Source organism: Sorex fumeus, unplaced genomic scaffold, assembly GCF_029834395.1.
Source record: "Sorex fumeus unplaced genomic scaffold, SorFum_2.1 ptg000018l, whole genome shotgun sequence".
NCBI lineage: Eukaryota > Metazoa > Chordata > Mammalia > Eulipotyphla > Soricidae > Sorex > Sorex fumeus.
The window spans coordinates 32,837,005-32,863,220 of record NW_026606075.1 but is presented as its reverse complement, the minus strand read 5'-3'; the positions used below and the strand labels follow the sequence as shown (position 1 = coordinate 32,863,220).

Sequence of the window (26,216 nt, the reverse complement as noted above, 5' to 3'; positions counted from 1 at the left end):
ATTGAGAAAATAAATGGACCTGTTAGTACCGATAATTTCAGGGTATTTTAGGTGAAAAAATAGATACCCAGATATCTGGGTACTTGAAGACTCTTCACTCCAAAACTATTAAATACTTAATTGATAGCTGTCAAGTTTGAGAAATATCGAGGGTTTTTTTTCCTTCTTTTTAAGGTAGCTTTGGGGATGGAAAATAGTACAGTTGTTAGGGTGCTTGCCTTGCATTTGGCCGACCCAGGTTCCATCTTTGGGCACCCTGATGCCAGAAGTGCTCCTTGAGCACAGAGCAAGGAGTAACTCCTGTGCGCTTCAGATAAAAATTCCAACTAAAATAAAAAGGTAGCTTTAGCTTTGCTGAACTCAGATGCTAAGAACGACACCATGAACAGTGAATTATTATCTAGTGCATCTCTTATTTTTGATGCCTGTTACTCTCTTAGAACGTGAATCTCTTGTATTTTCTGAGGGAGGTAGTGTATTGGACCCTAATTGGCAGTGCCCAGGAGTCCTTCCTAGGTTGTTTGGAAGAGTCTGTGGGAAATAGGGATGGAATCCAGGACTCCCACATGCAAAGCGTTCACTCTAGCTCCTCGAACCATTTCTCCCTCTATGGCCTTTTATGGACTCCATAACAATGGGAGAGAGTTGAAATCACTTGTCTAAGGTCACAGTAAGAGTTGGATCCAGAGTACAAACCCAGGAGTTTGATCTGCATTATCAGCCCCCCCTCATTCACTCATCAGTGGCATAAAAAAGGTTGAAAACCACTGATCTTTACCCTGTTTCCCAAAGGGAGCCTTTCTCTTGAGCAGTGGTCTCCTATTGATTGATTTGGACCCCAAAGGAACATTTGTTGATGTCTACAGGCAATTTTTATAACCACAGTTGGCATCCAGTGGTCAGGGGTCAGGGATGTTGCTACCCATCTTCCCACAGATAAAACAGTCCATAGGGCACAGTCACTGTGCTAGATTGTCAGTGTTACCCAGGCCAGGAAAGGCTGCTCCAGAGCACAGTACTGTTTTTATGTCAGTTTTCTCCAAAATATCTTTCTGGATATATAGATCCCCTGCTTTTCAAAAGTTTTCACCACACCACTTGGCTTTTTGTTTTTGTCTTGTTTGCTTTTGAGTCTGGTAGTGCTCAGGGCTTACTCCTGGCCCTGTGCTCAGGGAGTGCTCCTGTGGGGTTTCGAGGGACACTGTATAGTGCTGGGAATCAAACCGCCGTCAGTGGAGTGCAAGGTAAATCACCTTACCTTACTGTGCATCTTCCTGGTCCACCATTTTGCTTTTCTCACAGATCTTCATGAATGCCTATTTTCTCTGTTCTAAATAAATCAAAGAGAATTTTTGCTTCCATTCTGAAAAGCAAAATTAGTACCTCGTTTCTTCACTATGTCTTTTTAGCCAAAGAGGCTCTTTATCAAGAAGGCTTTACTTTCTGATAGCAGGGGAAAACTGTTCTTAAAACACTTATTTAAAACAATCTTTTTTGAATTTTTAAGACCCAACCCAGCTGTGTCCAGCACTTACTCCTAGCTCCGTGCACAGGGATCACTCTTGGCAGTGTTCAGGGCACCATATGGGGTGCCAGGTATTAAACTTGGGTCAGCTGTTTGCAAGACACGTGCCTTGCCAGCCTTACTATCTCTCTCACCCCTTAAAACACTTTTTAGAAGACATAATGGCAGAGCTGGCTCAGTGGCAGCAAGCATGTGTCATAAGCATCAGGCCTTGAGTTTAGTACCTGGTGCTGCCGACATGCACTGTGTGGTCCTCGGCTCTGCAGTCTGCACTAACTAGTGTTCCACTCAGTAATGTCTGCATACAGCACAACTCCCACAGAAGGGTACAACCCCTCATTGAGTACTATAGATAAAAAAAAGATGTGAGAATACTGCAACTTGGCATGTAAATACCCCAAGCCCCATCTAAAATGTAGGAGCACCTTAGCCAGGTACATATGTCATCCCTGGTCAATGTAATCAAAACACAGGGGAGGGAGGGGCAGATAAATGATGAATGAATGAATGAATGAATGAATGGATGAGTGTTGGCTCAGTATGGGGCAGACAATATTGGGTCATGCCACTAAGTTTTTAAATGTTTTCTGAGTTGTAAATTTTTTTTTTAAAAAGTTGCCTTCTTTGTTTACCTTTCTTTTATAGATTTCAAAGATATGAGGAAGCACAGGGGATATACGGAGAGATAATACACAGGGAAGCCCTGGGCTAGAATTATCATCAAAAACTCTCAGAGACTTTAGGGTGAAATATTTGTGTTAGCCACAAGATTTAGATAAAAAGCGCCCACGTGAAGGCCCAGTTATAGTCCATCCTTGTCAGCTGACCTACCTCTACCCCAACTCCAGGACCTTTTTCTTTAAGCAAGTTTGTTCCCAGGACTTACGGGATGCACTAAACCCCTTTTCACAAGTTACTTTTCCTTAAAACTAAAAAAAAAAGAGAGAAAAGACAAAGGCTAAGGTGATTATTACCTTACAAAAGTAAGGTAAGGTGATTTACCCCTTGCCATAACATCAGTTTACACTTCTAATGTTTTTCTGTATTCTTTTACACAGATATGTGTGGTTGGGGGAGATATTTCAATGGCACGCCTTCCTGCAAAATCAATACTATCAATTCAACACCCCGTTCAGCTCCCCCTCCCACCTCAGCAATTCCTTTTCAGCTCTTAACACCTCGGCAGGACAATGATCCAGCAGTGGTGAAATAAACACCCGGCAGCACCTTTCAGGTCGGGGCTGACCATTCCCTGGACAGGGGTCACTGCAGCCCGGGAAACCAAACAGGCGTGCCCCCTAAGCCGTTCATCGGATGTGCCTGAACTCATCCGTGGAGTGCTGTGAGGTGCGGGGTGGGCGGCTGCCCGGCGGTGGCGGCGTGCTTTTCCAACAGGACACGGCGTCGGTGCGGGGAGTAATTACAGGCTTCCTCCGAGTGTTTTTCCGGGGATCCTTTCCGCGGTGACTCACAGCTCGGATTTCAGGTGTGCGCAGTGCGCCTTTCACCGGAGCCCGGGCCGCCCGTGTTTATTTGTCTAGTTACTGATTGGGGCTGGGGGAGGGATCCACCCGGGGGCGGGGCTGGGGGGACCCCAGCGCGGGAGGCGGAAGATGCTGGGGCGTCCCCGGGCTTCCGCGGCGCAGAGCGGCCCGGGGCTCCGGCTCCCAGGAGGCCGCGCCCCTGGGGGCGTGCGCGCCGGGAGGGAGGGCAGAGCCAGGCGGGGTGGTCCCCGCACCCCAGCCCCGGCCCTGGGAGCCCGCGGGTGCCTGCACACAGCTGCCGGGCCCAGAGTCCGCCCACAGGCCGGTTTTGTGAGAAGTGCTCCTGGAAGTTTCCTTTTTGCAACCCCCTCTGCGGAGGGGCGAGGGACGCGGGGCCTTTTCTGTTTGGGTGCGTTTCCTCGCACGTAGATGCCCCGGGAAAGCCCGGCACTGGGCGCGTCCGGACGCGGGACGTCTGGCCGAGGAGCAACAGCCTCCCGGGGCCGAGGCCTTGAAAGAGTCCCTGCCCCGCCGCCCCGCCCGGCCGGTCCCCCCGCAGGAGCCGCGAATGGTATCTGCCCGAAGATGACAAAGTGCTCGGAGTGAATCAGCTCCGAGCGCGTCGGGCGCGGACGCCGGCCCGACTCCCGCGGTGACTGCTCGAGCCGGCCGGGCCGACCGAGGCCGAGCCGAGAGGACACAAGTTTCCCGACCTGGGCGCCAGGGCCGCGCGTTGCTGCAGGGCGGCCGCCCCCGTCCCAGACCGGCCCCGAGTTGTGTCTTGAGCTCCCGGTCCCCAGCACGTTTCCCGGGCGGAGCGAGTGGATCACTGGGATTCTTTTTTTGGCTCCCCCCTACCCTGCCTTTTCTTTTCTTTCCCTTTTCCCCCTTTTCTCTTCATCCCTCGGTTTCCCTACATCCCGTTTGGGTCTGATGGCCCGGAGCCCGCAGTGACTCGAAGAAAGGAATGGACATGTCTGACCCTAATTTCTGGACTGTGCTCTCAAACTTTACTTTGCCTCATTTGAGAAGTGGGAACAGGCTGCGGAGGACACAAAGGTAACAACAACAACAGCAACAACAAGCAACAACAGAACGGGGCGGGGGGGGGGGGGGGCACGCGTAGCTTAAAGAAGGAATTCCGTGGCTCCCCGGCGGGCCACGAGGGTCCGGGGCTCCGGGGCCCCTTGGAAAGTCGACGGCTGGCCAGGACCGCCCCGCGCCAGGGACTGCCCGGGGCCGGGCGCTTTCCCGAGCGGTCCCACGGATGCGAGCGGCGGGGAGCGCCAGGGGAAGGGGAGGAGATGCTTTGTCGGCCTGCCTCTTCGAGCTCTTCTCTTTATCCATCCACGCACTCAGACATGGGGCTCCAGCCTCTCTTTGTTGAGCCTCTCAGATACGCCTCTCGATTAAGTATTTGACCTTTATAAGGTGCAGGTGTCCGGCGGCAAGAGAGCCCCAGTTAGCCTGTGTTATGTTGTCTGCTTAAAGAGAGGGGTCGACATAAACTTTGCCGCTCGTTTCTTTTCTTTCCTTTAAAGAAAGAAGTTGCTGACACTTATTTCAGGCACACGCCTGGCCTTTCCATTTGGGGGGCATACTTTTGACGGAGTAGGTGGGATGAGGCGCGAAGACATTGAAAATCAAGAGTTGATCCGTTCCACAAGTAAGACGCGGTTCAGAGTTGGCTGCTGACACTTGGGCTGGGAGTGAGGTCTGAGGAGAGGCGCGAGCCCAGGGAAGGGAGCGTGATAGAGTTTCGAGGGGGCACATGCGCAGAGCTGTGGAAATAAAGACTCTTTGTTTTACTTTAAAACTTGCCTGCCCATACTCCTGGACATTCAAATAAACAGGATACAGATTATCAGATTGAGAGCGTCGGAGTCCCCTTTTCCAGTGTTTAACAAGAAAAGAAGGAAAATTGCTTGTTCTGTTTGGTTGCACCTGAAACTTTTTGTAGCAGGAATGCAGATACGCAGTATGTTGAAAAACATGGGGTTTTTTCCTTTTTCTTTTTTTCTTGTTCTTTATTCAAAAATTTCTTTTCCTCTTGAAATTTCCATGCTATTTCTTGCATATCCAGAGTGCATATATTCACATTATACCTTATATATAGTATACCTCTTTTTATTGCATTTCACAGCATTGTGCTTCATGGATACTGTTTTTTTTTTTCTCAATATCCTCCACCAGCAAAACTAAAGGCATATGATTTGTTGAGGACTCAGATGATGGTCAGAATCTTTAGCATTACAATTTTAAAAAATCTAGCTATATACATTGTTTTTCATGTAGACATAAAGCTGTTGCACAGTAATCGATCACCCAGTAAAGAGAAGGCATAACTTGAATGTGTGCTGGGGAACCAAAAAAAAATGTGTGTGACTTGCTTCATTGGGATATTTGCTTTAGGTTGGTGGTCTGGAACTGACCTCCTGCATCTCTCTGTGACGTAGGCATGTGTAATCCATAGCACAAGGGGACATGTGTTTTATTTTACAGATTTGTTAGGTCATAGGTAAGGTAAGGTAAGGTAAAGGCCCTCCCGTTGATCGTCGATTTGCTCGAGCGGGCCCAGTAACATCTCCATTGGAGACTTTGTTGTTACTGTGTCTGGCATATGTTAGGTCATAGTTACCTTTTAATGCAACCTTAACCATGTTGGTTTCTGAAGGGGTGCTTTTTGGCAGGTAACTTTGCCTTTCTTCTGGGTGCATGTCCTGAGTGAGATGCCCTTTTCATAATGGCCGTTTTTGTTCAGGCTCCACTCGCAGCACTGCTCCACCACTGAAGCAATGTGTGCTGTGCCTGGGTCTTTTCATTATGGTCACTCCAACCACTTCTCCCATTTCACATGTGAAGTACCCTGAAATATTCCTGAGTTGAGTAGCCCTGCCTTGAAGGCAGCCTCTTGTCTCACCCAGAGCCAGTTCTCAGAGACATCTGCCTTGGCATCATACCTCTCAGTGTTGGATCTGGAAAAGCAGCTGGCGCTTTCTTCCCCTCACCTACCTGTTGATCGCATTGCACTGCATCAAGACTGTGAGGAAGTCTTAGATGGCTCTGAACCTGGCCTTAGAGCAATCTCTCTCTGGTTCGGAGCACTGCAGTGGCTCACTGGAGCCCAGGTCCAAGATTCTAAAGTAGTTTGGCGCTTCCTAACAAAAAGGGTGTATCCAGGTGGCGGCCTCCACCCCTTATGTCCTGGACTCCTGTCTGCAGCCTGGTGAAGTCACTGGCCCTGGAGTTTCTGACCTTCCCTCTAAGAACAGTGGTAGTCCAGTCGCTGTTCCAGGTTTTACAGAGTTTGGAAATTATATCCTGAAGTTAATCTCTCTCTAAATCTAGTCTTCTCCCAGGGTCTTGCCCCACTTTATGTTTATAATGTAGATTTGAAAAGATGAAGGCCAGGTACCTGTTCTCAATCCTGTGTGGGGCTAGTACCCTAATGAGAGATTGTACCCCTGGTTCTTTGCTGTGGCAGTCTTTGTGTTATCAGGATGCACACTGACTACATCTGTTGTTTGCCTGCAATGCTCACATGTTTCTATACTGAGAATTGGTGGGGTTCCCCCCCCACCTCAGGATGGCCCTGCTCTTCCTTCCCTTCCCTTGTTTCCTTATGGCTGTCTCAAGGCAGCCACCCACCTGCTGCTTTCAGAAACGGAAATACAGGCTGACTGGACAGATGATTTCAACTGAATTTGTTGTTGTAAATCTCAGTAGTCGTTGCCTGTGTTGGAGACTGTAAATCTCCTGGGTTTTGGCTCTTCCATTCAGGTTAGGATCCCCTCAATTAAGAATGGCAGTGAACCTGACTGCTTTATGACACCTCTTATGTTGATCATTTCTTTTCTCTTGGGATGAATAACTTGGGAAGGATGGGACCAATCTTCTCTTTTCCTTCTGTCTCCTATATGTTTTTTGTTTGTTTGTTTGCTTTTTGGATCATGCCCAGAAATGCTCAGGGGTTACTCCTGGTTCTGCACTCAGGAATTACTCTTGGTAGTGCATGGGGGACCATATGGGATGCTGGAGATTGAACTCACGTCAGCTGCGTGTAGGCAAATGTTCTATCCGCCGTACTATTGCTCCAGTCCTATCTCCTATATGTTACACTCATAGAAAGGCCAAAGGTTAATTTCTAAATATTGCTGCCCCTTTGAGGTGTGTCTTTATTTTCATTAAAGTTCAGCCTAGAGAATCCAAAAGATGATTGATTTTTATTCTTAATGTTTAGCTATCTGTCATGTTTTCACTGGGCTGTAGTGTTTGTAGCTGAACCTTGCTGACACCTAAATCAGACCTTACCTATGAGGGTGACTGGTGACTCAGTCGATGACCTGGAGCCAGATTCCAGAGATGGAACTCTTGGGATAGGTTTTTTAAATTTTGTTATTTTCTTTAACTGAATTCACATGACTCGGCAGTTGCTGTGAATGTGAGGTCCATTTGAGGATCTGTAATGGCCATGGTTGTCAGTACGTATTGAAGTTTTATGGACTTCTCATTTTCCCTTCAGATTTATCTGTAGTGTTTGTCAAATTTTTCTCGGTTTCATTCATGGAGATGCATTCTCTTGATGAATGGGGACTAGACTTCTCTCCTGCCCTGGCATGTCAGATATTAGTGAACTTGGACTCACCCCTTTCATTCAAACCCAGTTTTAAATCCAAATTTATTGAGCAGCTATTGTGTAACTAGGCAATGTGATCCATACCTGAAAACCAGAGGCCTGAGTTGTGAATCATTGCAAACAAGGATAATAGAGGAGTCTTAGCAAGGTACATGTAAGCCTTAGGAGTGGTCATGGTAAGAGAGACATTGGTCTGATGAAGCCACAAAAGGGAAGAAATCAACACTTCAGGGATAGACTGGTATTTATCTGACAGAAGGTCAGCACCTTCAAAGGGTAAAAGAAATGGTATGTAGAAAGACACAGAGGTTCTTGGTCAAACAGATTTCATGGAACTACCCATATAGCTTAGTATTGCTGGGGCATAAATAACCAGGAGCTTAACTCAACATTGCTGAAACATAAAATTTGAAGCACTGTGACTTGAAGAGCTGATCTAAAGCTGATTCACCTGGGTTCAAATCTTAACTTGTGGTATTGGATAAGTTAATTTTCTTTAACTTCCATCTATAAAATAGGGACAGGTCTATTACCCTAGAGGATCGTAGTGAAAAGTAAAATGTACTAAATGCAGTGACTGAAAACTCACTATGCATTTCCAGCTATTAGGGCTGGGGAGAAAGTTCAGGGCTTAAGGTTTGCCATGCATACAGCCAATCCTGGTTTAGCCCCCAGTACCCCATATGTCCCCTGAACCCCATCAGGAGTGATCCCTGAAGAGAGAGCCATGGATAAGCTTGGAGCACTGCTGGGTGTGGACCAACTTTTCCCCCACCTCCACACAAAAATTTAAAAAACAATCCCCAACTATGAATATTTACTCTCAGTGCCTCAAGGGTTGAGGTACGTACTATTTTTTCCCCATTTCCCTTTGTTGCTTTAGTGATAACCACTGCCCATACACTTGCTTCACTGGCATGATTGCACAGTGGGTTATAGCACTTCCTGGGGGCTGCAAACTTTCAGTGTGGTACTCATACACATGCTTGCTGGGGGCTGCATTTCTGGCTGCAGTGCTCACACATTGACTGTGCTGCACACCTGGGCAATACACTCAGTTATTTATTTTGACTTTTTTGGGACCTATTGGTGATGCTTAGAGGTTTGGGACCTATTCCTGGCTCTGCACACAGGAATTACTTCTTGTATTGCTCGGGGGAACATATACTATGCCAGAGGTTGAACCCGGGTTGGCTACATGCAAGACAAATACCCTTCCCTCTGTACTATGGCTCCTGCCCTAAAGTGATACACCTCAGTTGTGCTCCTTGCACAGGTGTGGCTGGGTGCCCGAGATCACATGGCGTTGCCACACCTGACTTCACAGACAGCAGTGCTGAGAGGCCTCTTCAGTCTAAGCCGGCACACCTGTTGACAGACTCTCAGTCTTGTGCTTGTGAGGCAGGCTGTTTAAGCCACTGAGCTGGCCTCAGAGCCCCTGGATCTGGTTTCCTTGGACATTTGGCCTTTGCCCTCGGTCTCTAAAGGGAGAAATGTGTGTCTGGTATCACTGGGTGTCTAGGGCTGGGATGGAGTGTGAGACTTGGACCAGCGCACTCATTATTGCGGGAACCTGTCTGTGTGCCTGACCTTCAGTCACAGTAAGAATGTGATGAGATGATGCCTGTGAGAGAGGTTGAGGATATCAAACTGGTCCAAGTTGATGTTACTGGTTCTAAAGGATGTCGAAAGATCCTAATGTAGCCCTGGGGGTTTTGCAGGAGGGAGAACATAAACTACCTGAGGAAAGAGGAGAGCTAGGAACTTAGAATTGGCCTCACACCCTGGAAACTCAGTTAACTCTACATTGATGGAGCACCTCTTGCGGGCTGAGTGCCATGGTGCATCCCTTCCCTCATTTGACCTCAAGGAGTTAAGGTCTTTGCTCATGGAGATGTCCATAATCCCAGTGTTCGAAGGATCGCACGGGCCACAGAGCCAGGGCCTCCCAAGTGGGCAAGCATCCAAGTGTGCCAGTTAAAGCAGTGGTGAGAGTTGAGCAGAGTCAGAGCCGAGGAGAGAGTGACTGTGGAGGGCTCTTTAGATAATGGGGTCAGGGCAGGGCTTGGGAGAAGGTGATGTTTAAAGTGAGCCCTGAAGGATGGGAAGAATATGGGGCATGTCTGGGAACAGCAGAGAGCCCGAGGCTGGCAGCTGCCTCTGTGTAGTTCCTGGACACACCGGAGAGGCTGGGCCTGAAATTACAGGCTTGGAAAGGCTTATTAGGACCATCTGAGAAGGACGTTAGATTAATCTGTGGGAAAACTGGAGAAGGCCCCTGGAAGGAGTGGGCAGAGATGCCAATCTGGACGGGAGCAGCAACATGGCAAAGAGTCCTGGAGAAGGAGGAAAGTGAGCAGTGTCATCTCAGTGCTCCCAGAAGGATTGTCCACCTCTCTCTCCTCTGGAGAGTGAGGATGTGCATGGTGGCTGACTCTGAGAGGCTCACCCACTGCAGCAGTGGCGATGGAACCTGAGCAGAGAGGGGAGGGGTGTGCCAGGACCCCCAAGTGTAAGGGGGGAGTGGGAGCCCCAGAATCTCCCCACACTGTGTGGTGCTCATAGGGGTGTGCCCCTGACTGAGCCCCAGGCTCTGCCTGAATCACATCCCCTTCCTCACCCCGCTGCATGCATCCATTGTGTGCAGACACATTTCCTCTTCCCTTGCACTCCCTGGAAGTTCCAGTTCTCACCGCAGCCTGGGGAGTAGCTCCTGTCTGCCCTACTTGTAGGCAGGCCCCACCTCTGCTGCCTTTAGCCAGAAAAGCCCGCTGTCTGCTCTTGAGCCTGTGCCCACCTTCCCCACCCCATCGGGGGCTGCAGCCTGGGCCACCTTGGTCCCAAGCCGTCTCTCCATGCCTGACCTGCGGCCCTGCCCCTCCCTGCGTCTCTGCATCCGTTTCCTCCCACTCCTTGCTGTGTCCAGGCCTGTTTCCTAACTGCCTTCTTTCATCTTTGCCCCTCACTCCATGTTCTGCACTGCTCTGCCTCACTGGGCCTTCAGTTCTGCAGTCTCAGGTTTAGCTCAAACGTGGGTCATGTTCCAGGAGGCCCTCTCTTACTCATTCTCCCGCTCTGCCAGCCTAGTAAGGAATACTCCCAGAGAGGAGGGGAAAGCCAAAACTCCAGGTTTGCAGGGTTGAGCAGTAGTCTGAAGGGTTTGGAGGGGGTGGGGGTGGGTGGAAACCTAGCTGTTCCCCTGCCCCCACCAAAGCGGCATGTCCCCGTGGCTCTGCACGCATCCTGTACCCTATTCAAGCTCCCGGATACAAAGGATGGGTGCAGAAACATGCACATTTTGAAAGCTGCTTTTAGCCTCTAGTGTGAAGCTTATAATAGAAGATTGCAGATTGTTTTGCCCCTTGAATATGTAGGTCTTTTGTGAGTGAAGAAGAGAAAGGGGTGGGGGGGGGGGGAAGGAATGAGTGAGAGATGTTGGGTGCGGAAAGTATATTTCCGAGGGAGTTTACGAAAAGTCAGCCTGTAGAATGTGGAACAGTTGGAGCATGAGAGGTAGTGCAGGGGTTAAAGCCTTTGCCTTATGCACAGCCAAACTTGGTCTGATCCCCTTGTGCATATGTGGTTTCTCAGATCTCACCTGGAGCGATCCATAGCACAGAACCAGGAGTAAGGGGCAAACATCACTGGCTGTGGCCTCAAAATCAAAAATTAAAAGAACATGGGGTGAATGTCCCAAGGATGGGTACAGACTTTTCATTGCTACGATTGGTTCGCTCTGGGAAAGGCGTGCATCTTAGTAAGTTCACAGAAGGAACGTAGAATATTACGTGATTGTATGGCTTTGTCTATCTCTCTGTACACATATGCCCTGTTACCAGAAGCCTCGGTAATGTCTCTAGAACAGGGGAATCATAACCTTAAAATAGAGACCATCTGCCTTCTTCTGGGCTAAAACTGACAGATGTTGGGCTTGAAAATTCATTTCAGTGTCTGTGTCGGAGTGGCCTATAAAGGAGAAAGTTTGAAATTAGGGCACTTTGTGATGAGTTGGGAGAGGCCTCCTTGTATTGGCTGAAATTGAAATCTCTGGTGTCTCAGATGAAGACAAGCAGCCTGCACCCCCACCCCCACCCCCACAGGCACCCCATCTCCAGGGAGTGATCAGGCACAAAGCTATGAGCAGCTGAGCTGTCTTCACTCCCTGAAGCCTTGTCATTTGGGAGTGACATCGCAGTGACTGAGTAATCCCTTTGAACGTTTAGGAGTTGAGCCAAGTTGAGTGAAATGATCCTGGGGCTACCTGGATGAAAGGAGCACAGGAGTTGCTCATAAAACTTGTGTTTAAAGTACAGTCTGTCTCTGTCGCTAGAAGTCTTGGCTCCAGAGTTGCAAATATATATTTTTTTCCAGGGGGGAATTGGTGACACCTTTTCTAACTAGAAAGGTATCAGCACAAATTCCCCATTGTAGTTAATATTGGTATTTCTGGTGATGATTTTTCTCTTGTTACTTGATCATGAAGAAATTTCCATGTGAACTCAGCGATAAGTTCTGAAAACCTTGGCCGTAGACTTTAATAATAGAAAAAGGAGTAGTTGTGGGAGTTTGAGCTACATGAAATGCTATTGGATATGCTTGTTAGAGAAGGCACTTCTGCCAGTATCAAATGGAAGTATCGTGTTGACTTTGTGTTAAGACAAAAGGGGCTCAAGAAGATAGTTTAGGCTTTGATCAGAACTTAAAGGGAAAGCAGGGCTCCAATTTTGTTACTTTATGTTCCCCAGATGAATGCAATCTTTCAATGTCTGTCCCTCTCTTTCTGACTCATTTAGCTTAACATGATACTTTCCATGTAGTACCACTTGTATGTAAATTTCATGCTTTTCTAACAGCTACATAGTACTCCATTGTGTAAATGTACCAAAGTTTCTTTAACCAGTCATCTGTTCTCGGGCACTCAGGTTTTTTCCAGATTCTGGCTATTGTAAAGAGTGCTGCAATGAACAAACAAGTGCCCAAGCACAAAAATTTGTAAGTCTACAACTGTACCTCATGGTGTCTCCCTAATAAAAAATAAAAATAAAAAAATAAAATTTAAAAAATTGGAAAAGATATAAATTTTTAAAAAAGGGAAAGCACGTTGGTGAGATGTATAGTCATTAATGTCTGCTTCTTATCGTAATCTCCTGTTGTTTGCTCTATTATTGAACCCCAGAATTTAAAATTCTATCCGTTTTTTAGTCTTACATTTATTATTTACCATGGGACGGTTAATTTTGGGTCTCTTAGTAAAGTGATTGCAGGAAAGACTATGGGAAAATTTCAGAACTCGACCTGTGATGTCTGTCACCAATTGTATTCTCAACTTCTCCAGTAAACTTTCAGCTTTTCAAAGGGAAGAACCAAGTCCATGGAAATTTTCTGACCTGACATGGAAAGTCAAATTGCAGGTATCTTCCCCAGGTAATATGTTAGATTCTGAGTGAGTCACTTGGGTGGAGGAATGAGGAATGAGTGAAACTTGCTGAGGTCTCCTAGGGTCATTGAATCTGAGAGGGAAGAAAACTGATGGCTCATTTTGTCCTATGAGCATTTACTGAAGTTGGCTTTGCTTTATTCTAATTTTAAACATGCAATGCATGTTGATGTCTCAGGCCACTGATTCTAACCTCAGTGCATTTCATTTAATTGTTTTTTATTTTGTAAGTTAGTTCGTAATATTTGATTACATTTAATATTCAAACACCAGTCCCACCCTCATTACACCACCAAATTCGGGATGTTTCCATCCCAAGTCCCAATCCCTGTCCCAAAACACAACCGAAATAATATATTTTATATTGTCCGTTATGAAGAACTGCTGAACATGCTTACAAAAAAGTGTTCATATAGGAAACAGTGTGAAGATTGTTCTCTTTTGTCAGGAGCCATTAAGACATTCTATCGGACATCACTAACATGTTGTTAAAGTTTGGGTGATACGAGCTTTGGTATTATGTATCTGAAAATATGTATATATGCATATATATATCCCTCTTAAGATTTGTTGCCTACTATCTGAACCCCGTCAAATATGATGTGGTAATTACGGAGAATGGGTAGGGAGTGTCTTATGATGTGTCCAGAAATATGTTCACTCATATGTGAGGCTTGGCCTGAGTGTGTGGGGAGCAGCCTTGAGTGTGCTGGCGGTTGGGTTGTGGAGGTTTCTGGCTGCCAGAGCTGAGTCCCGTGGGCCGGGAAGGGGTCTCACCCACCCCCCTCTGGGGCACCTCGAGTGAAATAGCCTAGCGCAGAGTTCAGTGGCATGGCTATGGGGGCCTTATGTTATGTCCCCTTCTGGGAGAAGTAGCCATGTGACCTGGATGGTGGCCGATGATGAGATTATCTGGTTCTCAACGCATTCCTTACTTAAGAGTCACTATTCAGAGGCCAGAGCTGTAGGACAGTGGGTAGGGAGCTTGCCTTGTATGTGACTGACCCAGATTTGATCCCCAGCACCCCATATGGTCCCCCAACCCTTCCAGGAGTGATCCCTGAGCACAGAGCCGGGAGTATCCACTGAGCACTGCTGGCTATGCCCCCCCCCAAAAAAAAACCTCAGATTTATAGCCTTTAAATCTGAAGAAAATATCTGAGTCCAGTGTGTATAAAAAATAACTTATGTCCCTTCAACATGCATATCTTTGGAAATGCTGTGGAGTGTAACTTTAAATTATAAACTGAAATCTGAAGTGTTTGACTTTAAAGATGTATGGAATGTTGGGGTGGGGGGAGCAGGCATTTGTGTCAGAGGAAAAACTGCCAGCTGAATAAAGCTCTAGGAAATACGGTAAATGCAACCTTTGTTAAGGTAAAACAATGACCATTAAGTAATGTTATGTAATGTTATTTCTTAAGTCTGATTTGGAATGACTTGTTGATCCTGGAACTGAGATATGATTCCTGTAATAATGTTACTTTCACTTGACTAGTCTCAACAATTTTGATACAAAATCAAAGACTTTCCCAAGTAGAAGTTCTGGATCAGACTCTGAACATCGACAATCATGATGTCACACTGGGTAGATTATTTTACAGTGTGATGACTGATTTTATCTCTATGGGATTCTCCATTCTTGTTCCCATCTGAATAGACACAAAAGTCATTTGCTACTCCAAAAATGGTCATTAAGAATTAGCCTACGTGTACTCATTTCAAAGGGCAGACAGGTGGCAAAATGGCTGATAGATACATTTACCTCCTTGATAAATTCAGGGCATAATTATGAATTTGCATTTCTGCTGCCTGATATCAAAGGAAAGGTTTCTGTCTTTGATTTCAGGTGGGCATTGTGGCCAGTGGTGAGATAGAGTATGGGTTAACTTAAAGGTGCTTTAGGTTATTGTTATTATATTTTTTTGCAAAGTAAACTTTTAAACTTATGAATGATAATTTCATGTATGTTTTAGGATGTGATGTTTGCGGTTAGAGTTTTGGATCACAGAGTTAGTAAGAAGTACAAGTAGATGTGTTTTATAAATAAGTAAAGAATAAAAAGAAGTGGACGTGTACATGTCTAAAATTTTCTATGGCATTCTTCCTCAACGTATGTTTTCTTTCCCGTCTAGTTCATGTAAATTAGCTTTTGAAATCCAGGGTTTAGGGTTTTTTTGGTTACTGTGTGTGTGTATGTGTGTGTGTGTTTGTGTGTGTGTGTGTCCAAGTGTCTAAACCACTGCCTTGTACTTGCAAAGTTTGCATCCTGCCCCAGAGCTATAAGCTACACCTCCATCCCCAAATCTAGGCAATTTTAAGCTGAAAAGTCATTTATGGCGTTTGTAAGCTTTTTAAATGTAGAAGCCCAGGCTCAGTATCATCTTTAGCTAGTTCCTAGAACTTTGTGATGTTGATATCAGTAGACCGGCACCCCCCATTGCCAAGAAATGCCCTCTTGGTAGGTAGGCTTCAGGGTATTTTTCACAAGTTGTGATTAATTCCTTTTGGGAGTTGGAAGGCACACCTGGCGGCACTCAGGGACTACTCTGGACTGTTCTCCAAGGTCACATCTAAGTCTATGCTCGGAGACCACACATGCTGGGGTGCAAGGGGGAGTCAACCATATGTGGTGCTGGAATTCAAACCAGGATTGAAGCCACATGCTAGGCAAGCTCCTTAATTTTGTACTGTCTCTCTGGTCAATTACTCACCATTTTAATGTTTCTTAAAGAAATTTCTTTAAACCAGAGAAGTTGAGTTTTCTTACCTCTGACATTTAACCCGAAGGTGGGACTGCCTTCTCACTCCAGACTGAGTGGTTTGGGGCGTTCAAAGATATAGAAACCAACAAGTTAGAATACTGTTTGATTCAACTTTCAATGCCATTTCTAAGAAGTAAAAACATTCTGTGGAGTGGGTCCCCCCTGGAAAGTTCACGAAGAAAAGATTTCTGGGTGTTGGCATTGATAGACATATTCAGAAAGATTGTATTCCTGCCAGAGTAAATATATATGCCCTTTACACTTTCTTTCAGTTAACAGAAGTCACCTCCAAACACTTGTTTTGGCATTAAGGAAGCTCGTCATTACCTATTGTTTCAGAAAGATTATAGTTCTCATTTTAAGCCAGTTTTTCAGTTCCCATGTAAGGGAATGCCAGCTGGGAGCTGAGGAAACAACCTTCACTTTTCAAGCCTCCCATTTTCTTGGGCGCGTTCTGCAGGCAGTGGCGTGTTCCTTTAGCCACTAAACAGGTTGGATTTAAAATCTGCTCAATAAGAATCTAACATGTTTGGATGGGATTCATGGCCCAGCACTTATGGATTGTGCCAGGAAGTTCCAGGTGTGTATGTCAGTTCAACTTTTATATCAGGCCTGTTTGATGGAAGTATTTGGGTTTGCCTTTTTCTTGGTTTTGCCTTCTGGTGAGAGACTGAGTTTGTTCAGATGTCTCAGAAATGGGATTGGAGAGGGCACTTGCTGGTCCTGAAGGCTAAGCTTCTCTTTTGCTTCTTTTTTTTTTAGCCACACCCAGTAGTGCTCAGGGCTACTCACAGCTCTGTGCTCAGGGCTCAGTGCTGGGGGTGGGGCAGGGGGGTGCGTGGGGGGGGGGTACCTTGTAGTGTCAGGGATTGAACCTGTGTCTGCTGCATGCCAGGAATGCGCCTCCATCCCTGTCCCTGAACTGGCTCTCCAAACCTCATTTCCTTTTCTTTTACTGCAGTAGAAATACTCAAGAGAAATGAAATGGTTGTAAATGGAGCAAAAAGTTCAAAAAACCAGAGGCTAAGAGCTGGAAGAGTTTACTTTAGAGCATGGGATGTTGGTGGTATTTAAATACATGGGGAGGGGATTATGAGCTAGCATCTCTGTGTAACCCTTTTCCTGGTGAGAAGCTGGTGGATGATCTTGAATCACCTTCTGAGACCTGGTAACCTAATAACCTAGTTTGACTCTGCTTGATTCCGGGGGGTATAGGGCCTGAGCATTTAGTGCCTTACCTCATTTGTGTCCCAAACATGTATGGCTGGACTGTGGCCAGGGCTATGACTATTACTTGGGAGACAAAAGTATGCCTGGTATGGTCTTTTTCAAGTGGTTTGGTCTAGTTGAGCTATGTAGACAGGTAATTACCAGGATTCCCCTCCCCCCAACATCAGCAAAGGATAAGGTGAGAGAGTAGACCTACTGGAGCTATTTGGTAGATGTGTCTTCACTAATCCTATAATATCTATGATAGAAATAAATCAAATAAGAGAGAAATGATCTGTCCCCCAATCTAACTAGTAGCAAGTGGTGACCTTCATATAACAAATGAACTGTGCTATGCTGTCTCCAAGGGAATTCCAGCTTCATCCATATTCTAATTAGTGAAAATATTTGTAAAATAAGATTTTGGCATCTTAAATTTAGAGGACCACAGTCTCGTAGCAGGTTAGAGATATTTGTAGAACACAGAGTATCTGATAAGTTTGATCATTGCTGTGGAAATGCCACCTGCTGACTGAGGAAAGAGCATGGAAAATAAAAGTAGGTTTTACTTTGTTTTAAAATTGCCACCTGCTGATGTTCTTTCCCGTTAATGGAAATTGTATATGTATTCTCCTGTAATTTTCTCTTCTTAAAGCATCAGAGTTTATAATGGTAGTTGAGTGAGCTTGTGCTTTTAAAATGGAAATTTTACTTATTGTACACCCCCAAACAGCTATCTTACAGGTCTTTATATTAAGCACCCAGTGAGCCTGTATTTGCTTTTCTGAGCTTTCCCCTTATGTATTGTAATGTTCTGTCCATTCTATATATATAGATATATAGATATATATATCTTGGGCACATCTTAGAAGCCTACTGATCTTGGAAAAGTATTTACCATTTCATAGGCAGGACAAAATTTTTAGCATCTCCTATGGCAGTACAGTGTTAATGGCAGGAAGCATCTGTGAGGTTTTAGAGATGAATGGCAGACTTCATTAACTTCTGAAACTATAATATTTTTTTAAATATGTACCTACTGTGTTTAAGGATAGGAGTTTATGACAGTTACCTTTTCCTTTGGAAAAAATCATTGTATGCTTCCCAGAAAGTAATTGTATAAGAATTGGTTGTAGAGATGGTACAGAGGAATAACTTCTGCCTTGTGTGTAGTTGACCCAGGTTCAATTGGTACCACTCAGGTTCCCCCAATTGCTACCAGAAATGATCCCTGAGCACTTCTGACTGTTTCTTCCTCCACAAAAATGAATAAGAACAAATCTAACAGAGATGCAACCTCTCTTACTTTCTGATATTTGTTTTTGGGTGTTCTCCCAGGCACTTCTCAGGAGGTCTGTGGTTCTCACTGGCAATTTTTGACTAACCAGGCTGTTGGTTCAGTGTAAGGGCCTGAGAATGTGACTGCTTGGGCTCAGGTATCTCAGTGGTGCTGGGGGCCTCCAGTGCTGTACCCAGCAATGCTCAAAGGACTGTGTGATGCTGGAAATTGAACATGGGTCCTGTGCATGCTAGCCATGCAACCTAAACTCTGTACTATCTCCTAGCTGTGGTTTTCAGCCTTTAGATTCCTGCAACCTGACCACACTGGCTCATGGATGTCAGTTGAAAGCCACTGATGTGGGACTGTTGTGATAGGACAGCGAGAATGCCTCAGCTTGCACACGGCCAACCCACGTTCAATTCCTGGCATCCCCGATGATCCCCTGAACACTGCCAGGAGTAATTCAGGAGCTAAGAGCCAGGAGTAACTCCTGAATATCACAGGGTATGACCCAAAAACTAAGAAAAAAGGAAGAAAGAAAAATAAAAGACATGATGTGCCACATGCAAAGGCACAAATACTGCGTTCAGAATTTTAAACCACAAAACCTTGTCCTTGCCCTCTCTCCTCTCTCTCTCTCTCTCTGCTCTTTCCTGTCTAACTCTGGGGCACAGGAGCAGGCTGTGCCCTTTGAGGAAGGCCTTCCTCTTCTAAGGAGTGAAAGAAGTCTTCCCTTCAGGCAATTTGTGAAATATTAAAGATGTTTTTCACGGCCACGCATCCCTTTTCAAGGGATTCATCTTCGCTCACTTCCTCCTGACGCAGGGTTTCTATCTCTCTAGAATATGATCTGGGCAGCAGGTTTTACTAAGTAGATTTTTCCCCCTATGTGATAGATAATTTACATACAGTAAAAGCATCCCTTTTCTATGTGCTTTCACAGATAGCTTCACAATTAAGATGTAGACTGTTTCCATCCTTTGAAAAGTTCTGGGTGTTTTAAAACCACTTGATCATGCTAATAAAAGATTAGAATAAGATGTTGTCCTCTTCTCTGCACCCCTTTAAAATTAGCTCTGTATTCCATGAACAGTTTTTTTTTATTTCCCCCAATCCCTTTTTCCTGTTCTAGGATGCAGAAAGAACACCCTCTTCCACTGTGCCATCCTTTTATAAGAATTGTCTTTGTGAGGAAAATGAGTAACACATATATTTTGATTATATGGTTGATAATGTGGGTGCCAGGAAAATGCATCAGAATGAGAAATTTGAGCTGTCACATAAATTGTGTGGCTCATTATTAATACATAATAGTGATTTTGATGCTACATGAATGATGTTGTAAGAGACACACTAAACAAATTTGATTAACAGGAAATGGTTAAAAATAATTTGCTGTTGTTTCTTAGGGAAGGAACATGGCCATGCGTTGGTAGATTGGAAAGGTCTATAGCTTACAACCTGAGATTCTTGTTGTTGAAAAATAAACATAGTAAAAAAAACTTGGGGTTCTTTCTTGTGGTCATGAAAGACCAAAGAAAGCACTTTTAACAAAATGGAAGTTTAGAATACCTTATTTTCTTTGTCAAATAATTTATCATCCCATCCACCATTTTCCAGTCTTTAAATTACATGGAAGTATGTATAATTTAAAAAAATATAACTTTAAAATATACTCTACACAGAATGAAACAAGTATAAACAATTCTAATGGAAAAATGACCTTCAGTTCTAATAATCAAACATAATTGCTATAAAACATTTAAGGTTATTCTTCTAAGGTATTTTTTTCTCCTTGGGTGCACAAGTGCATATATCTCAGAGCTTGTATTCTATTGAATCTCCTGTTTTGAGAGCTGTTTTTTGGCCCTTACAGAGATTATTTTAGACACCCAGCTTTTTAATGGTAAGTCATCCAGAAAACTCAGAAGATACCAAGTACAACGTATCAAGTTATGGGGCAGGTTCAGAAATAGGCTCTGTGCTTGAAGCACCTCTGGCCAACACAGAGGAGTGAAGAGTCAGAGGGAGGCCATTGGCACCTATGTGTCACCTTGGATGGCCTAGCATTTTAGGACCTGTTCTCCACCTGTGTTCAGATTGCTCTTAGATGGTTTCCTTACAAATACTAATGCCAAGCAAAAAGATTCCAATTACCATCTCCCCACAGGCTTAAATGTTAAACCTCAAGATCTAAACTTTATTCCTTATGTATGTGAGTAGGCTTGCCAGATGGCAGGCCAATTAATATATTTTTGCAAGGTGTAGAAATGTTTTTTCTCCATAGGGGAACAATGAATCCATCTGCTCCACATCTTCTTTCCCCCCTCTGTCCTTTGGGGGAAATCATCATTCAATTTTCAGAAATAAATTAGACTGCTCTCTGAGTAATGCTCTCTGCTTTTTAAGGGAGATGGTTTTAATAACTGAAACTCTTTCTTGCTCTGAAGTACTTTGAAAAAATTCTCAGTCAGAAATTACTAGATCTAGATACCTCACTTTCATCCATAGTATTATTTGGGGGGTAGGGGGATGGTGTGGGGGTTGAGCATTCAGAGTCCTTTGATTTGAAAAAAATGAATTCATAAGTGACTTTACTAGGAGATTTTTCAGAAACATCAAGCCAAACCCATTTATTGTAAGCTAAAAAATAAATGTAGTAGTAACCCCTTTTTCAAGGTAAAGCCTGATTAAACTTGAAACCTGGTCTTCAGTTTCCAAATTAAGACAACCAGAGTGAAAACAGAACCTTTGATCTCTCAAGCGAAATAAAAGGAGTTTTAAACGTTGAATAAAGTCCAATGAGGAGAAATGCACTCATGTTTATCACCTATTCTAGTTTGAGTTTCAGGTACTGAACTCTGCACATTACCTTTAGTTTCTATATATAAGTGGCAATTCAAATTAGCATTGTTTCGTTTTCATAATAGCTTCCCACTGTGTTAAAGTCCCCACAGGACAAATGCCAGTGTCCTTTGTACTTTCTGGCTGGGGTGGGGGTATCACACTCCTGGCTCTGTACTCAGAAACTACTCCTGGTGGTGCGTTAGGGACCATATGGGATGCTGGGGAACAAACCCAGGTCAGCCATGTGAAAGGCTAGTACAGTGCATAGGACAGTCCCAAGGCTAATGCTGTTCTAGCACTCAGGCCCAAATGCAACATCCTTTTTAAAGCGTTTATGAGTTACTCTTTGGACATGGAATGAATGAGTCACTGAATATATGTACATCCCTCTGGCAGCTCTGTGAGAAAATCCTTCAGGGAATGTTAGAATTCTAGGAGACTGACTTTTGATCGGCCATAATCTGATACAGTAACAGTACAGAATTTAGTTCCCTTTCTCTTCTGGGATGAAGAAGCTCAAACTGCATGGAGCATTTCAAGAGCTACTTTGGGGAGACGCATTTCAGCTCTAGGTGTCTTGACCAAGGTTATCAATGTCCTTTATGTCTGGTTTCAGGTGTGCATGGATGTGTTGATGTTAAATGAGAGGGTGATGAGACCTGCATTTTTCTTTCTGTGACTCGTGTTCATCTGTGTTCATCATCAGATGCTATTTTCTTTTACAGTAACGGCCCAGACTCGATTGAGGGAATCTTTTGAAATTTTAACTCGGCATAAGAGAGGCATAATTGCCTCAAAAGGACCCCTACCCCTGATGCTTGGTTTCCTTACCTTTAAGTGGGAAAAGTAGCACTGCCCTCCCATTGTTTGTTGATTTGCTTGAGCAGGCCCAGTAACGTCTCCATTGTGAGACTTGTTACTGTGTTTGCCATATCAAATACACCACGGGTATCTTGCCAGGCTTTGCCTGCTGGCGAGTTACTCTAGGTAGCTTGCCGGACTCTCAGGGGCAGAGGAATTAAACCCTAGTCACCCAGGTCGGCCACGCGCAAGGCAAACTCCCTACCGCTGTGCTATCGCTCCAGCCCGAAGTGGGAAAAGTAACCAGCTAAATTTTTCTGTCCTTCAAGTATAATGAACTGTGAAGTGCTCAGGTCAGGGGTTGACAAATTACAGCCCATGGCTCAAATCTGGCCTATCTATGTGTCCCCCTCTCCTCCCTCTCTGTTAGAACACAGCTACCTCATACATCAGTTCACGCTGATGTTGCCGATGGTTGCTGGTGCTATCACTGCAGATTACAAGAGTTGTGACATAGATTCTGGCACATAAATAAAAAACATTTTCGGAAAAACTTAGCTAGCCATGGGCTGGGGTTGTACCTAGCCTTCAGATGTTCATCTGACCAGTGCTTAGTGGTGGGGACACACCCAGCGGTACTCAGGGAAACCTGGCAATGCTGGATCACACCCAGTCTCTGCATGGACAGCGCCTGTGCTCCAGTACTGGAGCCAAGTCCCCAGGCCGATTCTACCTTTAATCCTCTGATTACCTCCAGTCTTTTGCTTTAGGGACTTCTAAGAGGAACTCAGGTGTGGGTGTGGCCTTGTCTCATCATCCTTCCATGGCCCCTTCAGCACTTCTGGAGCATGACCAGGGCCTTGAGCCACTCTGCAGGACAGAACATGCAGAATGAGGCTTTTGTGTGACTCTTGTGCCTTGATGGGAAGCGTGCCCTGACTTGAATTGACTGTTGAGTTACAGCATCACAGAAATACAGTTTCCTCCAATCTGAGTGTAAAGACAGGCCCACCCTTTGGATTACAATGGCTATAACTTTGGAGTGAATTTTATTTTACTGTGTATTACTAGTGTGTCCAGTATGTACCTCTTCGGTATATGACACTTAACTATGCAACTTTTTAACTTCTAAACACATTTTTAAAAAAGGTGCTTTCTAATCTTCCCACCCCAACCCCACCACACACACACACACACACACACACACACACACACCACTTTTATTTATTTATCTTTTAAAAATAAGTGCCTTCTGAAAGCAGGAATCTGACTCTGAATCTTCCATGTTTGTTTGTTTTTTAATAGCACGTGTGTGTGTGTATGTAAAGTGTCCTTTGATTTTCTACTTTTTCTACATTTTTTTTCCTTTTTGGGTCATACCCACCAATGCTCAGGGATTACTCCCAGCTCTGCACTCAGGAATTACTCCTGGCAGTGCTGGGAGACCATATGGGATGCCGGGAATGGAACCTAGGTAGGCCACATACAAGATAAACTCTTTACTGATTGTACTATCACTTCGGCTCCCTCTGACTCTGAAATCTAAAGTAACTCTGGGCCCTTTAAAAGAGGAAGTTCTCAAAGGAGCAGTAAGACTTTTGTTGTTGTTGTTATTGTTTGTTTTGTGTTTTAAGCAAAATGAAAGAGTTCCCCAGCAGTTTTGATTAGGGACACCCTGGTGTCTAATAGAAAACTCAGGCTGGGAATAGACTGTTACAATGTGCCTGATGAGAACTTGGAAATTAATGGAGAGTCTTCAGTCTCCCTCATGTGTGGAGAGAAGAAAGGGCAGCGTCTGAGAGCCGTGAAGGGGAGTTACACTCATTGTTACGTATATTTTAATGTACTGGAAGTTTTTTTCAAAACAATAAAGAGACCCCACCCCCACATTTTCATATTACCCATGTGTGTACAAAAGTACCATGAAGAAATTAAGAGTGTTTCCTAAGGTTTTGTGAGTCCCCCTTGACTCATTTCTTTGCCCTTCTTTTGCAGCACATCCTAGTGTTTCTGTACAGGCCTGTTAGTATTTGTCCCAACATGCTGTAATTCTGTGCATATTTATCTGCATTCCCAGATGATTGTGAATGTCTTGAGGCAGAGACATTATGCCAGCCTAGAGCCTGGCACATAATAGACACTTAATAAAGGTTTATTGAATGAAAGCACTCCACAATGAGCAGATCCATGCATATAGCTTTTTCTGTCTTTTGGAACCGTTTCCTGAGGATCGATTCCCGGAATAGAGATTTCTAGGCCACAGTAATATGAACATGTTTATGAGTCTTGATGCATAATGCCAAGTCGCTTTTATGTCTACTTGAGGTTCCTTCCAAGTTTGTGACTCTCATATTGCATGGTATATTATTGCTAGATTGGCAGTCTGGTATTCCATATTTTCTCTGGCAAATAAAAAAAATGACAGAAGGGTACATCATCACCAGATTCGTGTCTGGATGGAACATTGCATATGCTTTAGGATGAAAAGCTTCTAAATGAATAAAAATCCCTTCTGTAGGACTTGGAAAATGGAGGATGGTAGGCAACAGGCAAAGATCTAGAATAAAAGATACTGGTATCGGGCAGACATAGGATCTCCTAGAATTTTGTTCCCACTCTGAACTCTTCCAGTAGTACCATCAATACTTCAAAGAAGCAACTGAATATTTTTTTGTTTTCCCCCTTTATCCCATTTAATGTTCAAATATGAAACACTAGTAAATGTAAATTGCTGTACACAGCACAATCCAAAGTCTGCTTTTATCAAGACTTGAAACTGTCTAAAGTATTATGTATTTCCATCTTCAATTGATCTGATTTGAATGTGTGAAATAAGATTGAGAATCCATGCTGTGACCTTGGATAATAGTAGCTGTTTTGTTTGAGTTGAGTATTTTCCTCTTGTCTGGGATTTTGATGGCCTTGTAAATTTCCAGATATAAATAGCCAGGGCTGCCTTTGAATACTATGCTATTGATAAATGCATGGAATGCCCTAATTGCCACTTAGTAGATGGCACATAAAGTTCTTCGGGGACTAAGTTGAAGAATGCTAGGGCACTGCAGAATTGGAAATTTCCTTGTGGAAACTGACAGCGCTAGTGACCAGCCAGGTTTAACAAATATTCAAAGAGCTTATCGGTATATTTGCTTTATTTTGATTTACATATATGTAATACATGTATAATCTTTCAACTTTGCTTCAGTCCGTACATAAAATCATGATTTTTGAAGAGAGGGGGATAAAGGAGCTAAAATAAAGTTTCTTCAATCAGATCTGGATTTCAGAGGAATGTCTTTCTCGGTTCATCTTTCCTAGCACGCTAAAAGTCCATGGTCCTTGACCTACTTAGCCATTTCTTTTGGAGAACCTTTACAATAGTCAACAATTGCATTGTACACCTCCACTGTCTGATCATTCCAAGCTATATCTGGAAAAGCCTTCATAAGCATTGAAGACAGTGTTTCTGAAATTTTATCACTTTCAGACCTTCCAGACAGGTGTCAGTAGAGACTTAAAGTAAGGAAGTCTTCTGGGCCTTTACTGGGCCCTGTTACCCAGACCCATTAAAAATGAATCTTTATGTGGATCAGAGCGATGCTAGAGGACTGATGGCAGACCCTTTTGACCCAAATAGCTTGGCTGTAACTCATTTGAAAGGTGTCGTTTTATTCTGTGTTATTTCCAAACTTAGAGATAGATGGGAGGTTGATGGGGTAAAGAACTAGAAAGATAATTTAGCACATGTAGCATAAACCTACCTCCTTACCTTACTTAATGTTCTGAATTTCATTCTTTTCCTTTTGTCTGATCATTGCTTATTTCTTTTACATTCCGTTTAAATTTATTATAAAATATTGATAAAAATTTTATCACCTTCATAAATTTAAGTGTTTGTTTCAAATAGTATTAAGTGCATACACAGTGTTGTGTAATTGGTTCTGGAACAATTTACATTTGTAAGTTCAAAAGGAAATGCTATGCTATTAAATAACATCTCCCTGTTTTCCCTTCCTTCCATCCACTAGCAACCTACATTCTACATTTTTATATGTGTTGGAACTTGAGTACTTTATACATACTTCATAGAATTAGAATCATGCAGTATTTGTTTTTTGCAACCACCTTATTTCCCTTAGCCTAATTGCCTCAAGGTCTTTCCATGTTACAGCATATCTTCAGAAATGTCTTCCTTGTTAAGGTTGAATTCATAGTCCATCATATGTGTGT

The 26,216-nt window shown here is 44.1% G+C and overlaps 1 protein-coding gene across 9 annotated transcripts in view; it reads left to right on the top strand.

Moving 5' to 3' along the window:
* Positions 1-26,216, top strand: part of MAST4 (microtubule associated serine/threonine kinase family member 4) — a 690,306-nt gene that overhangs the window by 499,865 nt on the left and 164,225 nt on the right. For 2 of the 9 annotated variants that reach the window (XM_056112660.1, XM_056112659.1), the window contains exon 1: positions 3,956-4,068. The exons of the other annotated variants lie outside the window; for them this stretch is intronic. In XM_056112660.1, coding sequence (XP_055968635.1) covers positions 3,977-4,068 — 92 coding nt within the window. In that variant the 5' untranslated portion in view covers positions 3,956-3,976. Of the gene's footprint in view, positions 1-3,955; positions 4,069-26,216 lie in introns of those variants that run through there. 9 annotated transcript variants of the gene reach the window in all.